Source organism: Rhinoderma darwinii, chromosome 3 (genome assembly GCF_050947455.1).
Source record: "Rhinoderma darwinii isolate aRhiDar2 chromosome 3, aRhiDar2.hap1, whole genome shotgun sequence".
In the NCBI taxonomy this organism is placed as follows: domain Eukaryota; kingdom Metazoa; phylum Chordata; class Amphibia; order Anura; family Rhinodermatidae; genus Rhinoderma; species Rhinoderma darwinii.
Genome location: NC_134689.1, coordinates 16,444,592 through 16,464,388, shown reverse-complemented (window position 1 = coordinate 16,464,388; position 19,797 = coordinate 16,444,592). Strand labels below are relative to the sequence as shown.

Sequence of the window (19,797 nt, the reverse complement as noted above, 5' to 3'; positions counted from 1 at the left end):
TTCGTGTGTATATCCAAACTAAGCCGCCCACTGTAACGTCGTGTAATTTTCCTACAGATTCCGTGACATCACAATTGTACACACATCACGGGGAGCAGCATACAGCAGTGATGTCACAATGCGGTGATGTCACAATTGTACACATATCACGGGGAGCAGCGTACAGCAGTGATGTCACAGTTGACTCTGAAACACGGATCATAATAAAACATTACACAGGTTTCATGCTGGAATATGAGCATCATCAGGGGGACACGTAGTTACTGCTATAGACGAGGTTTCATTGCCCCACTGAAGGATCAGAGGATTTTCCGTATTCCACCTAAAATCTGAAAACTGTACCACTTATGAAAGGGGCAGAAAGCCCTTGAAATGTGGCCGGCCACTCAGTATAATTTTATATGTAAAGAATTTGATTGTCATCTGGGGCCCCAGGAAAATGTTGCATTGCTTGTTGCGCCAATGCGCGGGCCCCGGTAGCGTTGCTAGGGTCTATAAAGATGTATGTTTTGCCCCACCCCCCAAAAAAACAACTAGATAAAATAAAATGTTTAATACCGTATTTTTTGGACTATAAGACGCACCTGACCATAAGACGCACCCAGGTCTTAGACAACAGAAAATAGGAAAAAAATGATTTGTTAAAATATAATTTATTCTGTTTCACCACATTCTGAGAGCCAAAACTTTTTTTATATTTTCTTTATCGATTGAGCGGTGTGAGGGCTTATTTTGTTGCGGGACTAAATTATTTTATTTTTTACATTGTGTTTGGGGAAAAATGGGAAAAGGTTTTCTTTTACACTCCTGAAAATTTATCTAACATTTTTTATTTTTTTTTACACATTTTATTAGTTCCCCTAGGGGACTTGAACCAGCGGCCACTTGGTTACATGGAGTTACTGAAACAGCGTAACTACGCCATTTCCCTAACTCCCATAGTAGTGAATGTCAGTGAGATAGCTGGGGGTCCGACTGCTGGGACCCCCAGCAATAAGGAGAACAGGGGAGCGAAAGTCACCCAAAGCGCTACATGAGAAGCCTGGACTTCTGGATTCTGTGTCCGGCTTATCTGTTCCGCAGCTCCATAGAGATCAATGGAGAGCCGCTCGCGCATGCGCAGAAGAATCCCATTGGTCCCTATGAAGCTGCCGGACACAGAACGCGGAAGTCACAGCTTCTCATGCAGCGCTCCTGGTAACTTTCGGTCCCCGTTCTCCTTATCGATCACACATGTATCTCCTATCCTGTGGATAGAGGATACATGTGTTTTATGGCACAAGCCCTTTAAACTGTCAGGAACAGCGAAATTGCTGTTCCTGGCCGTTATAGCAGCATGTCAGAAGCGGACACCTGCAGTGTATGGAGCGGGGTCAGCGCGTGAGCCCGCTCCTTACATCATCCCCCTCCAGCTACATGATATGCCGACACGTCATGGGTCGGGAAGGGGTAAAGTAATGAAGCGTTCATGGCGCTTGGCGATGCCAGGTCCCTTAACTGCGGACTATAAGACGCAGGGACTTTTTAACAATTTGCTATGTATGATTATATACCTACGAATAATACAATCATAAAGTTACCAACTATTACCACTGTACAAGGAACAAATATTACCATAAGGCCAATATTACAATGATACCAGTGTGCAACGGACAAATAATACCGCCACACCATGTCCACATATTACACCACATAGTGTCTGAATAATACCGCCATACTGTTACTGAATAAAAAACATTATACTAAGATCAATATTACCACCATACAGTTACCATACAGTGGCGTAACTACCGCCGTAGCAGCAGTAGCGGCTGCTATGGGGCCCGCGGCATGAGGGTGCCCGTGTCGCCCGCCGGCACGGGCCCGCACAATAGCCGGAGGCTCCGCTAGCAGCCGCTATGGCTGCTACAGCGCGACGCCACTGAACACTACGGCAGAGCAGGGAGGTATCTCCCCGCTCTGCCATTAAGCAAAAGACATATACCCACAGGACAGGGGATACATGTGTGATCGCTGGCAGTGATAAGGAGAACGGGGGACTGAAAGTCCCCTGAAGTTCTCCATCACAAACCTCGGACTTCCGGGGTCTGTGTCGGCAGCTCCGTAGAAATGAATGGCGCGCCGGTCCCGCTTGTGCGCATGCGTGACCAGCGCTCTATTCATTTCTACAGAGCTGCGCAGACGCCGAAAGTCCGAGGTTTGTGATGGAGAACTTCAGGGGACTTTCGGTCCCCCGTTCTCCCTATCGCTGCCAGCGATCACACATGTATCCCCTATCCTGTGGAGAGGGGATACATGTCTTTTATTAGGACACACTGTAGATCGCATTATTTTGGGAGGGGGGACACTGTATGGTGTTCCCTACAGGGGGGGAAAACGCTGTATGGCGTTCCCTACAGGGACGACGACGCTGTATGGCATTCCCTACAGGGGGGGGACGCTGTATGGCATTCCCTACAGGGGGGGGGGACGCTGTATGGCGTTCCCTACAGGGGCACGGACGCTGTATGGCGTTCCCTACAGGGGGGACGCTGTATGGCGTTCCCTACAGGGGGGCTGTATGGCGTTCCCTACAGACCCCCCCTGTAGGTAACGCCATACAGTCCCTCCTGTAGATAACGCCAGACAGCCCCCTCTGTAGGGATTGCCATACAGCCCCCCCTGTAGATAACGCCATACAGTCCCCGCTCTAGATAACGCCATACAGCGTCCCCCCTGTAGATAGCGCCATACAGCCCCCCTGTAGATAGCGCCATACAGCCCCCCTTTAGATAGTGCCATACAGCCCCCCCCTGTAGATAACGTCATACAGCCCCCCTGTAGGGATTGCCATATACCCCCCCTGTAGGGAACGCCATACAGTCCCCCCGTAGATAACGCTATACAGCCCCCCCCGTAGATAACACCATACAGCCCCCCTGTAGAGAACTCCATACAGCCCCCTCTGTAGATAGCGCCATACAGCCCCCCCCGTAGATAACGCCATACAGCCCCCTCTGTAGATAGCGCCATACAGCCCCCCCCCTGTAGAGAACTCCATACAGCCCCCCTGTAGATATCTACAAAGGGGGCTGTATGGCGTTATCTACAGGTGGGCTGTATGGCGTTATCAAAAGGGGGGTTTGTAAAAAAGGCACTATCTACAAGGGGGGGGTTGTGTGACACCCAGGGGAGGGGGGGCCCCAGTCAAAAGTTTGCTATGGGGCCCAGTCTTTCCTAGTTACGCCCTTGTTACCATATAATGGTAGATACCAGTTATACACAAGCATTTTGCAGACCATATATGCGCAGTTACATGCAGTGACTCACAGTTGATGTCTTCTCTGGTTGTAGTCAATCACTTTCTCTTTTCTTCTTCATCCAGCCCAGACCACCATGACAACTTCTTCCAGCCACGACTCGTCTCTGCAGATTTTCAAGCACAAACATCTTTGGCTCCTCGCTTTTCTAGCACCCAAACAGTAATAGTGCCCCCACACAGTAATAATGCCCCCTTTAAGATCGGCACAGTGATAGACTATAATAGTAATAGGGCCCCCAATGTGCCTCCTATGTACCACCGCACAGTATTAATGTCCCGCCTTGAGCAGCCACACAGTAGCGGTCATATAAAGTATTTAGGTGCCCCTATATAGTAGTGTCTTCTTTTGTGCCGCATAGAGTAGTTAGGCCTCCCTCACTCTGCGCAAATGAAAATAAAAAATACAAAACGGAAACTCACTGACTAACTCCGAGCGGCTGAGGCCTTTGCCTGCTTTTCGCGCAGGCGGTGCGATGCAGGGACATTATCGGGCCGTTTGCGCTGGGACGTCAGGCTAATGTCCTCAACGTCCTCCTGACCTCTAGTAAGCCACCGGTTTAAGGCCGGGTTCACACAGGTCGGATATGCTGAGTAAAAGTACACAGCGTATCTGACCTAGAAACAGCAGGGAATTCCGCTTGTGCAGTTTTTCTAAATCTCAGCTTTGGAAACCAGCACTTGAAATTTTTTTCAAAAAGTCTATTCTTACCCTGGCCTGTTGTCATGGCGACGCGTACCTCTGTTGTCCATGCAGTCCGGCCTCCTGGTATGACGCTGTAGTCCATGTGACCGCTACAGATGAAACGTTGCCCCTGGAGGCAGACCTGGAGAAAGCGTCGTTATGACAACGGCCCGGGGTAAGTATAAGCTTTTTCATTTATTTTAAATAAAAAAAATGTTTTCTTCTTTTTCTCATTTGCGATTTTTGCGGCAGAATCACAGGGACTCCGCCGCAAAAGTCTCAACACTTGGCTATTTGTTGCGTATTTTATAACCCCATACAGAGAAGCAATAAATATGCATAATAAATTGACAAGGTGACGTTGGAGGGACGTGTCGCCATGGTAATTATCGCCGTTATGCTTTTTTTTTATTGCAGGATTTCCGCAGCGGACATTTTGGGGCGAAAAACTGCACCACAATTTGGTGCGGTTTTTCGTTTGGAATTCCCTACGGGCAACAGGGCAGATACGCTGTTTACCTTTACGCAGCGTATCCGCCCTGTGTGAACTTACGCAAACGCGGCTTTTCCAGCGGTTTCATACAACCGTAATGTGGCCAGACAATAATATATCATACATCATTTTAAGTAGGATTTACCTCATAAATAAGAAAAGTTATACCTGTTTCTGGAAAAGAAGGGTGCACAGAGGTTGTTGTTACCCAGCTTTCCTAGAATCCTGAATAGTATGAGAGAGGAGGTTGTATCGCTGTGTAGCCAGACACATTTTATGACTCAGGACTCTGAGAAAGTTGGGTAAAAGCCGTTGCAGAACTTGTAATAGCAGCCATATAGCCTGTCACCCAGCTTTTCCAGGCACGGAGATAATGACCAATACTTATTTTTTCATTATATTTTATATTTAAGGAAAAATGCTACCGTAGAGTAAATAAATGCAGTAAATGGCTGTGTTTATAAAAGAAGCACTTTATTATGTTAGGCCTGAAATAAAGAAAAAAGTGATGTAGGAGCACCGGGCTGCACTTACGCTGCGCATTTTGAACGCTAGGTGGAGCCTTTGAGCTGCGTCAAAACCTAAACGCGTTTATCACGGCTTCCGTAGTTCGCGCAGGCTTGTGGGACCTCGGTCAAGATGGCGGTCATTATCCTTTGCAGGGCGGCCGGTGCCCGGGCAATGTCACGTAAGTCATACGGAATTAATGTAGAAAAACGGGCGGGATAGAGGGACATAGGACGAAGGTCATGGCTGTCATTATATGTAGTGCGCTTTATAGCCACTGTGAGTGGATCTCTTCTGTATGTGGAACTATAGGTCCCAGGTTACTCGGGTATCTGCTCTATGGGATAATAAAAAAAAGTCTCGGGAACCTCGCTGGTGACGTCATCTGTTGCCAAGCTACTGGTGAGATGCATGCTGGGACTTGTAGTTCCACAGCAGCTGTCCTGACAACAGTTCCCATTGACCAATGTGGAGACCCAGAAAGTTGTACAAAGGTTTTGTCATGTGACCAGAATTGTGTTCTAGTTGCATTAGGTCTTTTGCTGAAAACTCAATACAGTGGTGTAGTTATAGTGGGGTGACCGGGCCCCCGATGCCAGGGGGGCCCCCCGCCTATCCACAGTTACTGTAGGAAACTACACAGAACCCTGTTACTACAGTAGCAATATAATTACCATCCTCACTCGGGTGCAGGGCTGAGTCCTGGCGTCTCTCAGCAGCGTGACGATGGCGTCAGGACCTGCGCTGTGCCCGGAGATAAGGAGAACCCGGCTTATAGGCGAGGAGAATATGAGACAACTGCCTGCTGGGGCCCTGTATCTAATACTATCGTGTGTGATACTGTCTGCTGGACCCGGTATCTAATCCTACTGTGTGTGATACTGTCTGCTGGACCCGGTATCTAATCCTACTATGTGTGATACTGTCTGCCGGACCCGGTATCTAATCCTACTATGTGTGATACTGTCTGCCGGACCCGGTATCTAATCCTACTATGTGTGATACTGTCTGCCGGACCCGGTATCTAATCCTACTATGTGTGATACTGTCTGCCGGACCCGGTATCTAATCCTACTATGTGTGATACTGTCTGCCGGACCCGGTATCTAATCCTACTATGTGTGATACTGTCTGCTGGACCCGGTATCTAATCCTACTATGTGTGATACTGTCTGCCGGACCCGGTATCTATTCCTACTATGTGTGATACTGTCTGCTGGACCCGGTATCTATTCCTACTATATGTGATACTGTCTGCCGGACCCGGTATCTATTCCTACTATTTGTGATACTGTCTGCTGGACCCGGTATCTAATCCTACTATGTGTGATACTGTCTGCCGGACCCGGTATCTAATCCTACTATGTGTGATACTGTCTGCCGGACCCGGTATCTAATCCTACTATGTGTGATACTGTCTGCCGGACCCGGTATCTAATCCTACTATGTGTGATACTGTCTGCCGGACCCGGTATCTAATCCTACTATGTGTGACACTGTCTGCCGGACCCGGTATCTAATCCTACTATGTGTGATACTGTCTGCCGGACCCGGTATCTAATCCTACTATGTGTGATACTGTCTGCCACACCCGGTATCTAATCCTACTATGTGTGACACTGTCTGCCGGACCTGGTATCTAATCCTACTATGTGTGATACTGTCTGCTGGACCCGGTATCTATTCCTACTATATGTGATACTGTCTGCCGGACCCGGTATCTAATCCTAATATGTGTGATACTGTCTGCCGGACTCGGTAACTAATCCTACTATGTGTGATACTGTCTGCTGGACCCGGTATCTAATCCTACTATGTGTGATACTGTCTGCCGGACCCGGTATCTAATCCTACTATGTGTGATACTGTCTGCCGGACCCGGTATCTAATCCTACTATGTGTGATACTGTCTGCCGGACCCGGTATCTAATCCTAATATGTGTGATACTGTCTGCCGGACCCGGTATCTAATCCTAATATGTGTGATACTGTCTGCCGGACCCGGTATCTAATCCTACTATGTGTGATACTGTCTGCCGGACCCGGTATCTAATCCTACTATGTGTGATACTGTCTGCCGGACCCGGTATCTAATCCTACTATGTGTGATACTGTCTGCCGGACCCGGTATCTAATCCTACTATGTGTGATACTGTCTGCCGGACCCGGTATCTAATCCTACTATGTGTGACACTGTCTGCCGGACCCGGTATCTAATCCTACTATGTGTGATACTGTCTGCCGGACCCGGTATCTAATCCTACTATGTGTGATACTGTCTGCCGGACCCGGTATCTAATCCTACTATGTGTGACACTGTCTGCCGGACCTGGTATCTAATCCTACTATGTGTGATACTGTCTGCTGGACCCGGTATCTATTCCTACTATATGTGATACTGTCTGCCGGACTCGGTAACTAATCCTACTATGTGTGATACTGTCTGCCGGACCCGGTATCTAATCCTACTATGTGTGATACTGTCTGCCGGACCCGGTATCTAATCCTACTATGTGTGATACTGTCTGCCGGACCCGGTATCTAATCCTACTATGTGAGATACCGTCTGCTGGGCCCTGTATCTAATAATAATGTATCTAAGCCTATCATGTGTGATACTGTCTGTTGGGGCCCTGTATCTAAGCCTATCATGTGTGTTACGGGAGGATGAAAAGTCTATTAATCTGTTCTCTACCTCTTCTATGTGTACCAGGTTCACAGATCTCATCTCTGGCCGCCTCGGTCCCCGTGGTCCTGCAGCAGAGGAGTGTACATCACGCTACTATTCCCCATGGGAAGCCCGGGCGCTCTGCAGTCAGCGGAGTGGTCGCCACAGTGTTTGGAGCGACAGGGTTCCTGGGGCGATATGTTGTCAACAGGCTAGGTAACGTGTCACCTGTCATGTTTTTTGTTTTTGTTTTATTTATTCGTCAGTACCTTCATGTAACCACCAGGGGTCACTGTTTGTCTGAACTATAGGAACCTTTAGAACTAATGATTTATTAACCCTTTCAGGACCAGACCAGTTTTCTTTTTCTTATTTTTGTTTACCATTTTTCATTACCGCCTTCCCAGACCCATAACTTTTATATTTTTTCATCGACATAGCCATATGAGGGTATGTCTTTTTTTTTTTTGCGATACTACTTGTGTTTACAATTCCTTCATTGTTTTTTTTTTTTTGGGGGAGTTTTCGTTGTTATGGCATTGATCGTGCGGTAAAAATGACATATTAACTGGTTGCCGACACAGGACGAGTATGCTCGTCCTGAGCGGCGACCACTTCGCGCATTAGGACGAGCATACTCGTCCTGTGTGACAGCCGTCTGTGCCGTCTCTGTGTGTGCGATCGTGAGCGGGGCAAAGGCTGTAATACACAGCCACGGCCCCGCTCTGACAGCGGAGAGGAGAGAAACATCTTCTCTCCGCCGTTAACCCTTTGAACGCCGCGATGACAGCTGATCGCGGCGTTCAAGGAGAGGGGACTGCACATTGATCGCGTCACAGAAAATAACTGTGACGCGATCAAAGCCCATAACTCGTATGGCCAGACAGCCCAGGGTCCAGTGAAGGACCCCAGGGCTGTCTGAACATATTTCCTGTTGTTAGGGCATACTGAGGTCTGCCCTAACAACTGCCTGTGTACGATCAGTAACAGGCTAATGTACTGGCATATAGATCTATGCCAGTACATTACAGTTACAAAATAAAAATCAAAATGATAAATCCCTTTATGGGATTAAAAAAAAAAGTTAAATGAATGTAAAAAAAAATTAATGATAAATAAATAAATAAAATACACAGAAATACTCATTTTTTATAATAAATCAACTTTTTAAAATATAAGTCCCAAAACATGAAATAATACAGACATATTTGGTATCGCCACGACCGTAACAACCTGTACAACAAATGTATGACAATATTTATTATGATCGGTGTATGGTGTAAAAAAAAAAATATTAAAACTGCTGCACAACTGCTTTTTTTCTGCATTTTAATCTAATTAAAAATTTATAGAAATTAAACGATAATGTATTTGTACCAAAAAATGGTACGTACATAAAGTACAACTCGTCCCGCAAAATACAAAGTCCCATACAACTACGTCGTACAAAAAATAAAAGCGTTATGAGCGTCGGGATGCAAAGAGGGAAATGTAAAAAAAATTGCTCTGTCCTCAAGGCTAAAATTGGCCGTGTCCTTAAGGGGTTAAAGGGCAACTAAACTTTAAAAAAAACTTTTGACATGTCAGAAGTTTTGATCAATGGAGCTCCGGATGAACACTCTGCTGCTTCGTTTCTGACCAGCTTTCCTCGGAAAGCGGAGCAAGCGGTATACATACTCATAGACTTACTATTGAGCCCGTATACCGCTTCAAGGAAAGCCGATCAGAAACGAAGCAGTATAGCGCTCAACCGAGAGCTTCTGCCTCTTAGTTTTAGCGATCGGTGGGGGTCTCAGTGCTTAGACCCCCCCCCCCCCCCTCCCTAGAGATCAAAACCTTTGACTTGTCACTAGGACATCTCAAAAGTTTTTTTGAAAGTTTAGTTACCCTTTAACTTTATTCTGCAGGTCGATACGATAAGGGTCAGTTCACACGGCGGATTTTGCGTGGCCGGTCCCATCGGCAGGAACATTTCTCCTTGCATTGACTTCCCCTTGACCCGTCGATGCAGCTGCGTGGGGGGTTGTTTTTTGCGGGACGAGCTGTAGTTTTCATTGTGGTACGTGGGACTTCTTGATCATATTTTACTCCATTTTGTGAGGTGACAAAAAAGGATGACAGAGGGTGCCCCCACTCTGTCAAATGCTTAGTTGTCTTGGTCGCTATTGACCGTGGCTTCTAAGTGGTTAAACGGTTTGGATCAGAGTCCTTGCTGATCGCAGCCGGTAGAGCGAGGTGTCCGCTCGTGAGCCGGCTCCATGCTTCTTTTCGCCAATTTTGAAACCTTTAGTGATCGGCTGCTACCTGCCAGAGGTTTCCCCATCAGCGGTTGTAGTATTACATGGCGGCCATTCCAATAAATCACTACTCCTGTAGTATATGGACGGGGCACGTGTGCCAGAGCGGGAGCCGACACTTGGTCACTCCCTGCACCGGCTTATAGAAGGGGTTTCCAAGTAGGGGACCCCCCACTGACGAACATAAACCCCTATAAGGCCGCATGGAATGTAGTTTCTTTGTAAGAGCCCCTTTAATGATGGCGATATCGGTGGTCAGACGGTCTAGATTGATATTTTATACAGCTTGACAGAAGGGGACGAGACAATGATTTTAGAGGAATTTGTAATTTCTATATTAAATGAACGTCTCACATGTCGCTTATGTCACTTGGTTTTTTAAAATAATTTTTATAAATTATTTCAGGACGTATTGGCTCACAGGTGGTCATACCTTACCGATGCGACCAGTATGACTTGATGTATCTCCGACCCATGGGAGATCTGGGCCAGTTATCCTTTATGGTAAGTGTCTGGGTGAACTACACCCAAAAATGAGGCAATGTAGTTTTGGATGCGGTTCTTAGTGATCTACATCCATCTACCTTCCCTTGAAGAGAACCTTTCACCTGCCCATACATGAGCAGCGGAGTGCAGCATGTAATGGTCAGGGCTGCACAAACCTTGTCTCGCTTTAAATCTTTTTTCTATCCTCCTCCTTTATTTAGACATCGGTGCCGTTATATTTGGCGCCCGATATGTAGGTAACCCGCATATATTTACATATCGGGCGCCAAATATAACGGCACCGATGTCTAAATAGCGGAGGAGGATAGAAAAAAATATAAAGTGAGACGAGGTCTGTGGAGCCCGGCCTGTTACATGGGGCACTCCGCTGCACGTGTATGGGCAGGTGACAGTTTCCCTTTTAAGGAGCTTTTTGCACAGGCAGATTTTCTGCTGGGCAACGAGCGCTAATCAACGACAATAACATGACGATCGGCGCTCATTTGCGCCATTTATATGGAGCGATAATCGGAATGAATGGGGACGAATGATCATTAATACGATTGTTCTTCCCTGTACGTTTTGCATCTTGTTGGCGGCCCATTCCCTATTTACAAGGGCAACATTTTTTGGGCCGCATAAAAGATCCGATCAGCCGTCAAACGTGCGATTGCTCATTCGTCATCTGATTGCTGCCATGTTTACACAGGCCAACGATCGGGAGCGAGCGTTCGTACCACCGATCATTGGCCAACGTTAAAGGCCTTTACTTGTCCAGTTGGGCAGCATGACCTCCATAGAGCGCCCTAGAGAAAAAGATGTTCCTGCTGACCTACGCAATAAGCGACTCTATTGGGTACAATTTTGGGGGTATCTTACATTTTCAGCTTTTGGGTGGAGGTCGCACATAAACTGAGTCAGTAAAGTCATTCACGGCTTTTGCACAATTATCTTTTCAGGAATGGGACCCGAGAAACCGAGAATCCACCAGGCAGGCCCTCCAGCACTCCGATGTAGTCATTAACCTGGTGGGGAAGGAATGGGAGACCAGGTAAAATATTCTTACCTTTGTCTATCATTTGATTCTTTGTTACGCCCGGTAATGTCGCTCACATATTAGAAGCCGTCTGTCCCTCCGCCAGTCATTTAGCAGCTCGCTCCGAGGGGGTCTGTACATGTGGGGTTGGTTGGATGTAATCCAGAGACACCGGTGCCTGTTCCCTCTCCCCCCAAGAACTGCTTAGTGGTCTCCAACTTGTGACAACGACAACTTTCATCATTCTCTGACAGCTGTGGGGGTTGTGGTTTCACAATAGACTGGAAAGCCACAGGTTGGCAACCACTTATGTAGAGAGATCACTGGGGGGGTCTGAGTTCTGGGACCCTTCCACCAATCCTGAGATCAAAGGCAATGAGGTCCCCTCAATCTTCTCCCTCACATCAAATGGGAGGGGATACTGATTCCGGATTGATGCTCTGGAGGGGAAGGGTCATTCGTTGGGTGCAAATACATCCACTGGTTCCGTTTTTATAGGGCATGATACAGTTTCCTTCTTATAAAAGGAGTGGTGACGGGCACCCTTTGAAGCAAATGTTTTTTTTTTTCCTGATACAGAGTTCCAAATCCCCTCCTTAGACATAGAGTTAAGTTAAAAAAAAATCTGTCTACCACTAGAGGGAGCATACTGTTATTATTAATTTCACTGTATAACCGTATACAGTAAGCTCCCTCTAGTGGTGGCTGCAGGAAGCCGGCATTTTAGCATTTAGCTCTATCATGCAGGGGATTTGGAGCTCTGTAAAAAAACTAAATTAAGGATGGAAATTCCCTTTAAGAAATGGTACTTTTTTTATTTGCTAAGCATGTTTGCATTTTTTTTTTCTTCGTTTTAGGAATTTCAGTTTTGAGGATGTGTTTGTCAATATCCCAAAAGACATTGCACTATTGGCTCGAGAAGCAGGAGTAGAGAAGTTTATCCACGTTTCCCATCTGAATGCTGACATGAAAAGCCCTTCAAAGTTACTGAGGAGTAAGGTGAATTGAAACCTTCAATGCAAGATAGGGAAGTTTTCGCTATGGATCCTAGTTGGGAAACTAGTTTTATGTTTGCATCATTTGTCGGCCTGCTGTCAGTCCTGGCTTTGAGCCCTATAGGCGAGTGCAGACTGACCTGACTGACCTGACTGACCTGACTGACCTGACTGACCTGACTGACCTGACTGACCTGACTGACCTGACTGACCTGACTGACCTGACTGACCTGACTGACCTGACTGACCTGACTGACCTGACTGACCTACCTACCTGACTGACCTACCTGACTGACTGACTGACTGACTGACTGACTGACTGACCTACCTGACTGACTGACTGACCTGACTGACTGACCTACCTGACTGACTGACCTACCTGACTGACTGACTGACCTACCGGACTGACTGACTGACCTACCGGACTGACTGACTGACCTACCGGACTGACTGACTGACCTACCGGACTGACTGACTGACCTACCGGACTGACTGACTGACCTACCGGACTGACTGACTGACTGACCTACCGGACTGACTGACTGACCTACCGGACTGACTGACTGACTGACTGACTGACTGACTGACTGACCTGACCTGACTGACTCAGATTAGATGTTCAAAGGCTTTTTACACTTTTTTGCAAGATTTTTATTGCTCCAATCCATTAAAAATTAAAAAGCTAAGCAGCTTTAACTTTTTGTCTTGAGTAAAAATGTACCGTTTTATGTATACAGCTCCCACGCAAACCTGTGTCTCCATGGTTATTGACTACAAACAAGCCTTGTGTGTAGTGTAGTGTAATATATAATGCCTTTGCACCCTCTTCTACTATCTGTAGTTCAACAGGAATGAGGAGAGTGACACATGCAGGATCTGACTACACACGGATTGTTTGTAGTCTGGTACCGTAGCGACGCATAGGTCTGAATAGTAAAAAACAATATTTTTTTCTGAAGACTAGACCCAATTACTATAGTTGCAAATAAAGATTTTTATTTGGATGGAGTAGGCCTGTTTGGGTTGTCATGATGGTTTCAATTTCGATGACGATTGTCCATTGAAATTTGCGTGGGTCATTTACACGCAGCGATTACCGCTAGAATCAATCTAAATAAATTGCATACAGAATGATTGTGAAAAGCCAGCCTAAGTGGTCCGTGCCGCCGTCTCTCTCATGAAGCCTTTATATTCATATAATTCATGTCATTGACATCAGGCAGTGGGAGAAGAAGCCGTCAGAGAGGCGTTCCCAGAAGCCGTTATCCTGAAACCCTCCGAGATGTTCGGTCGGGAAGACAAATTCCTCAATTATTATGCAAGTATGGAATTATTTTTTTTTTGCTTTGTTTTTTATTTTTTTGAGTGCTATTTTGTGGCATCTTTAGGGGGTTGTCTATCCCTTCCCCCGTACAGGGTAGACCGCCTATGAGGAGGCCGTCGTAATCGAACTTGATTCAATATGCCTTTTAAAGGTTTGTTGAGACGTGGCGGGTTTGCTGTACAGATTCTGTGGCATTTTATAGTGCAATATATGTGGATGGGGATTTCAAATCCCATCCACACATAGCAGAAAAATTCTGCATTGAAATATGAGCATGCTGCGGATTTTCAGATCTGTAGCATTTTTATTATGTTGCGGAAAATTCGCAGCATTTGGAATGTATAGGGTGAAATTCGCAACAAAATCATCGTAAATCCGCCATGTTTGAACTCGGCCTAAAATGTATTTAAAGGGTCTTCAAACAATTGACATCTATGAAATATCTACAGGATAGGTGATAAATGCCTGATCGTGTTAGGACCCACCATTGATCACTAGAATGGGGGCTTTGAGCCTCCTAGTGCACAACCAACCGCAGTGATACGGAGCATAAAGTGAACGAGCGTACGCGGTGCCGCTGCATTTAGTGTCTATGGGGCTGACAGAAAAAGCCAAGCTCTGAACTCGACTGTCCATCAGTCTCATAGGCTTCGCATGGAGCGGCACCGCGTATGCTTGACCACTGCTCCGCTCTAAGTTCTCCTCACTACGGTCTCAAGTTCGTTACCCCCTATTCTAATGATCGGTGGGGACCCCAACCATCAGACATTGATCACCTATCCTGTGCATGCTGATAAATGTAAAATTGTGCCCCAATACAGAGCGCTTTAAAAATAGTCGGTATGGTCTGGCACCACCAGGCCCCCTGACTATGGTCTTGCTAAAAAGTGCATCTGATAAATGCCGTAATTTTAACTTTTGTGTTTTTACCAGTTGTAATGAATTGTTTTCCCTCTGTCTAGACATGCGGTGGTTCGGTGGCGTGCCGCTGATATCGCTTGGTCAGAAGACCGTGAAGCAGCCGATCTATGTGAGTAGCCATAGGATACAGTCAGCGCTTGACAGTCCATGTGGATGCTGTGGTGATTGTTGCTCGGACTTTCCTGCCGATAAACTATCAGGCTGGATTCACACGAGCGTGTTCGGTCCGTAAAGGACGGAACGTATTTCGGCCGCAAGTCCCGAAACGAACACAGTGCAGGGAGCCGGGCTCCTAGCATCATACTTATGTACGACGCTAGGTGTCCCTGCCTCGCTGCAGGACAACTGTCCCGTACTGTAACCATGTTTTCAGTACGGGACAGTAGTTCCACGGAGAGGCAGGGACTCCTAGCATCGTACATAACTATGATGCTAGGAGCCCGGCTCCCTGCACTGTGTTCGGTCCGGGACTTGCGGCCGAAATACGTTCCGTCCATTACGGACCGAACATGCTCGTGTGAATCCAGCCTTACTTGTCATTACACGGCTCTATAATAATTCTGCTGCTTTTTTATATACAGGTAGTGGACGTTGCCAAGGCGATCGTCAATATTATCAAAGACCCTGACTCTGTTGGAAAGACCTATGCTATAGCTGGGTGAGCTTTAACCAACAATACACCGTAGCCGGTACTAAATGCTCACTATTTTTTTAAAGGGACTATTCAATTAGGGGTTGTCATGGGATCCTACAGCTGGGACTCCTGCCACGATCGTCTTTTACTGTGAGAACTGCCATTCATTTTAACAAGAAGCCTCACTGCTGAGGAGATTAGGCATTATGTGGCACCCATTGAAATTAGTGGGGTTCCTTTTATTAATTCAGTATGCCTTAAAAGATCATTCAAACCAGACCATCCCTTGAAGAGATAATCCCACAACAAATGTCTCCAGATAAGATCTCTAGTCACTAAATTTCTCATGATCGTCTCACACTAAAGGGTATTATAAGGGCGTCATAGAGGGGCTCCCACACTTGGGGCTACCCTCCGTGACCCAGAGCTGGGAACTGCTGACCCACAGCAGCTACCGTGCTGGAGGACCCATGGCATATCCATATCACTATGATGGAAATAGCCCTCGAACGGGGTTTACTGCCGATTCAGCTTGTTTTTATTTTTCTGCAGGATCTTTTGGTCAAGCTCAAAGTCAGGGAAATTAAAACGGGAAATTATGCCTTACTTTTATCTACCATAAATCAAACCAGTGTAATGGCCTGGTGACCTGTCCATTTCATAAGTTGTTTTCTTCTCCCTCTTCTCATCCTCAATTGTTCATGGAACTCTTAGTGCTTTGTATCGAGGGAGAAGATATACAAGGAGGAGGCTGTACACTGACCCCTGTGTGCGGTGTCCTGGTTGATCAATTTCTCGGCTGCATAGGCTGACACTGTGTCATCCGATCCGGCTAAAAATGGCATCGGCACAGACTGCCCATGTGCATCCTAACCTGCTGTAAATAAGACAAGACCGAGGCATAGCAATAAAATGCTTGTTCACTACTGGACACTATAACTTTTTCTCCATGTTCCCTCTCTTAGGCCCCATCGGTATCTTCTTCAGGACATGGTCAAATATTTCTTTGCCGTTACTCACCGACCTCTTCTGCAGTACCCATTGCCTCGCCCCATCTATCAGTAAGTGGTTTTTGCAGGACTTAAAGGGGTTGCCTCATCCCAGACAACCCCTTTCATAAAGGATCTGACGCCCCTTTTAAACGGCTTATTTTGCTGGGGTATTCTCCGACCAGCCAGAGAAATCCTTTACCATTGCAGGGGAAATGCGGTATTACATGGCAGCCATTCAGATAATAGGACATAGGGACAAGGGTTGTCTTCAGAAGACAACCCCTTTAAGAGTCGAAGACTCAGGCTGTGTTCACACCACTTTTAACATGCTTGTTCAGTGCATGGGCCCGGAAATACGAAGTGTCCTATTTGGAAACTTCCGGGCAAGTATACGTTGGTATACCTTTTTTTTTTTTTTTTTTTTTTTTTTTTTTTAGCTTTCCTATACAGGTGGCCGCCATAAAAAAACATGTTTTGTGCGGTTCACGATGTGGTATACAGTGGCGTACGACAGGTCTTTTGTTTCGGCACATTTGCTGGGAGACTTCTTTGGCAGAAGTGCCAAACGTAGCCTCTTAACGTGATGTGAACAGAGCCTTACTCTGGGGAGGGATAGAAATAACACTTTCTGCATTCACAATTTTGCTGGTTGTCATTGGAATCAGTCGACAAGCTTGTCAACACACGTCCCTAACCGCTTCACACGATGGAAGAATTTATTTTTTACAAGGCGCTGTACAGTAACCTGGTAAAAACGAACACCGATCATTCCAGTATGTAAATCGCCTGAGCACATTCCGTGTAGACCTTGAGGCAGCAAGGAATGCTGGGAGATTTTCGCTGTGACACCAGCAAAATTGTCAATTCAGCGCTAATCTATAATAACCGGGTTAGTATGAGATGAATAATGCGATGAGTCTGAAAAGTTACCCAGAATTTGATGCTTATTCTGTGTATACTGTAAAATGGTGTTTAAAGGGGTTGTCCACTTCCGGACATCTGATGACCTCTCCGCTCTGACTCTGTTTCCCGACATCTGGACCTCGTATATTGTTGGTCTCTTTCATTCTGGTGATTATCTGATGATATGTGAATGTAGATATAGACATACGTGACATGTATGAACTCTGCACAACCTAAACTTTTATTTTTAGGGGGTGTTGAGCATCTCCGGCTCTGCTTGGTTCAGCCTTTTAGCCACAAACATGATTTTTTTTTAATGCATCTTTTTACACAATGTTAAGCTTTGATGCAAAATTGCATGAAGGCGCCCATGATTGTAAGATCCAAAAGGGGTGGTCTCACTTTGACAGGGGCATATGGATGTCATAGAGGGGGTTCCCCGGCTTGGAATACTCTCTATAAGCCAGAGCAGAGAGCTGCTAAGTATCAGCAGCTCTGCTATGTGCCATTCCTCTGTTATTCCTCCTGGAAATGTATGAATATATTGACATCGGGGCATTACTATTCTCCTTGTCAAAAGGGTGTGCAGAGTTATAAGAAAAGATGCTCCAGACATGTGCTCTTTAATCCGGCCTGTGTGTAAATATCAGTCATGAAGTGATTGTTTAACCATCCTGGGTTTTTCCTCTGTTTAGTCTGATTGGAAGGTTCTTTGAATTGAATCCATTTGACCGGTGGACCAGCCGTGACAAAGTGGATCGCGTGAGTACAGTCTGCACTTCTCTGTATAAATATGGAATATTAGACTTAATATTGTGGAGAGGCCGTTCTACAACTTTCTATTCTACTTTTGTTTAGTTCCTCTCCATTTTTAAGATCTGTTTGCTATCAGTGAATGAGAACAATCGGGTTTACTATCGGACCCAGCTGAGAAGTGAATACAATTGACTCCGGAACTTATTATTTATACATTTACTCTGCATATAAATTATTAGAGGGGTTATCCTGATGGGGACAACGCTTAAAAGTTATTATCTGGGTTATTAAAATTGATTGCCTTTCCTCAGGATAGGCTATCACTATTAGATCGGTGGAGGTCTGACTGTTGGCACCCCCGCCGATCAGCTGCTTGAAGGGGCCTCTTCATAGTTTACATGGTTCTTATTTCTGCTCGTACTTGCACACGCCATTACATTTGTAGTGGCCATGCAAGGTATTGCACCACTGTCCCATTCACTTCAAACAGCTGATCGGCGGGGGTGCCAACAGTCGGACCCCCACTGGTCTAATATTGATGGCTATCCTGAGGAAAGGTCATCAATTTTAATAACCAAGATTTGTAAAATTCTCACATCAGTTTATATAAGGCTAAAGAACATTGTAGTCGGACTCCCTCCCCCCCCCCCTCCCTTTCAGCCTGCTATGGCTGATAACTGGGAACAAATAGAATGTATTCTACTACAACACAATGGGAAAAGATCATAGACTTTTGGTTTCAGCGTCCTTTTCAGAATCTCCAGTTTCCCAAGAATGAGACACATGGGCAGATTTCTGACCACATCATCTGGTGACCGGACGATGGCTGAACTGTATAGTACACAAAGGTGACGCTTGTCCTGTGTCCTGTATAGCCTACAATTGTGAACTATCGCTCATCCCTGTTGGTCTACTCCCTATGCATTTGCAGGCTGGCAGGGTATACTGTACCCCATAGTTCAGTAATGCCTGTATGACCATGGGTGGGTAATTCATTATTATGAGTGAAGGACCATATAGGACCACGGATAATACAAGTCTTGGTGGTTTTTTCCCTAGTTCCATATTACAGACAAGAAGTTTCCTGATCTCCCAGGCCTGGAAGACCTCGGCATCGTCCCAACTCCACTTGAACAGAAAGCTATCGAGGTTCTGCGTCGTCACCGTAAATACCGCTGGCTGGATGCTGAGCTGGACACGGCAAAGCCTGCCACCCCTGTCAACTTCTGAGCGCACATTACTGAGCCTGTTCTCTTATAAGTATCGCGCTTACACCTCCTGTGTACATAAACTAGTAAATAAAGGTATTGTCCGCTGTCTGGCTGGATATCTGCGGGTGTTTTTTTCTTGTTTTAGTGTTTTTGCAAAAACATCTGTCATGAGGCTCCAGCACTTTAAATAGGGGCATTTACTGGCGGTCATAGGATGGGCCATCAATGAGAGATCCGTGAGGGTCCGACTCCCGAGTTTCCACGGCTCTCCATTGTTTACCCGGGCACTGCGTCGTACAGTTGGTTCTGATAGTGCCTGGTACTGCAGCTCAACCCTATTTTTCAGTGAATTAGACTGAACTTCAGTACTCTGCACAACCACATGTACGGAGCGGTGCCTTCATTCAGCTCATCATCGGGGGGTCAGGAGTCAGACCCCCACCATCAAATATTGAAGAATAGACCAACAATATTACAGTCCCGGAAAACCCATTTAAGGTCCTTGAATGCGTTCTGGTATGATCATGGACGGGAGGATAGTGAGATTTTGCATGGCAGTTGGCGAGTTGCTGGTGACTCCTTGAAGGCGAG

General features: G+C 46.2%; 1 protein-coding gene across 1 annotated transcript; it reads left to right on the top strand.

Annotated features, from left to right (window-relative positions):
- Window positions 1-5,061: 5,061 nt before the first annotated feature.
- Window positions 5,062-19,322, top strand: NDUFA9 (NADH:ubiquinone oxidoreductase subunit A9). Its single transcript, XM_075856028.1, has 11 exons — window positions 5,062-5,164; window positions 7,697-7,867; window positions 10,355-10,452; window positions 11,394-11,485; window positions 12,328-12,469; window positions 13,685-13,787; window positions 14,752-14,819; window positions 15,292-15,368; window positions 16,310-16,405; window positions 17,935-18,001; window positions 19,055-19,322. Exons 1-11 carry the CDS (start codon window positions 5,116-5,118, stop codon window positions 19,223-19,225), a joined length of 1,134 nt encoding a protein of 377 aa, XP_075712143.1. The 5' UTR covers window positions 5,062-5,115; the 3' UTR covers window positions 19,226-19,322.
- The last annotated feature ends 475 nt before the right edge of the window (window positions 19,323-19,797 follow it).

Coding starts and splice junctions, on each gene's coding strand:
- NDUFA9 (XM_075856028.1), top strand. CDS start 5,116: ATGGCGGTCATTATCCTTTGCAGGGCGGCCGGTGCCCGGGCAATGTCA. Junction 10,453..11,393: donor TGGGCCAGTTATCCTTTATG/GTAAGTGTCTGG, acceptor TTATCTTTTCAG/GAATGGGACCCGAGAAACCG. Junction 13,788..14,751: donor ATTCCTCAATTATTATGCAA/GTATGGAATTAT, acceptor CCCTCTGTCTAG/ACATGCGGTGGTTCGGTGGC.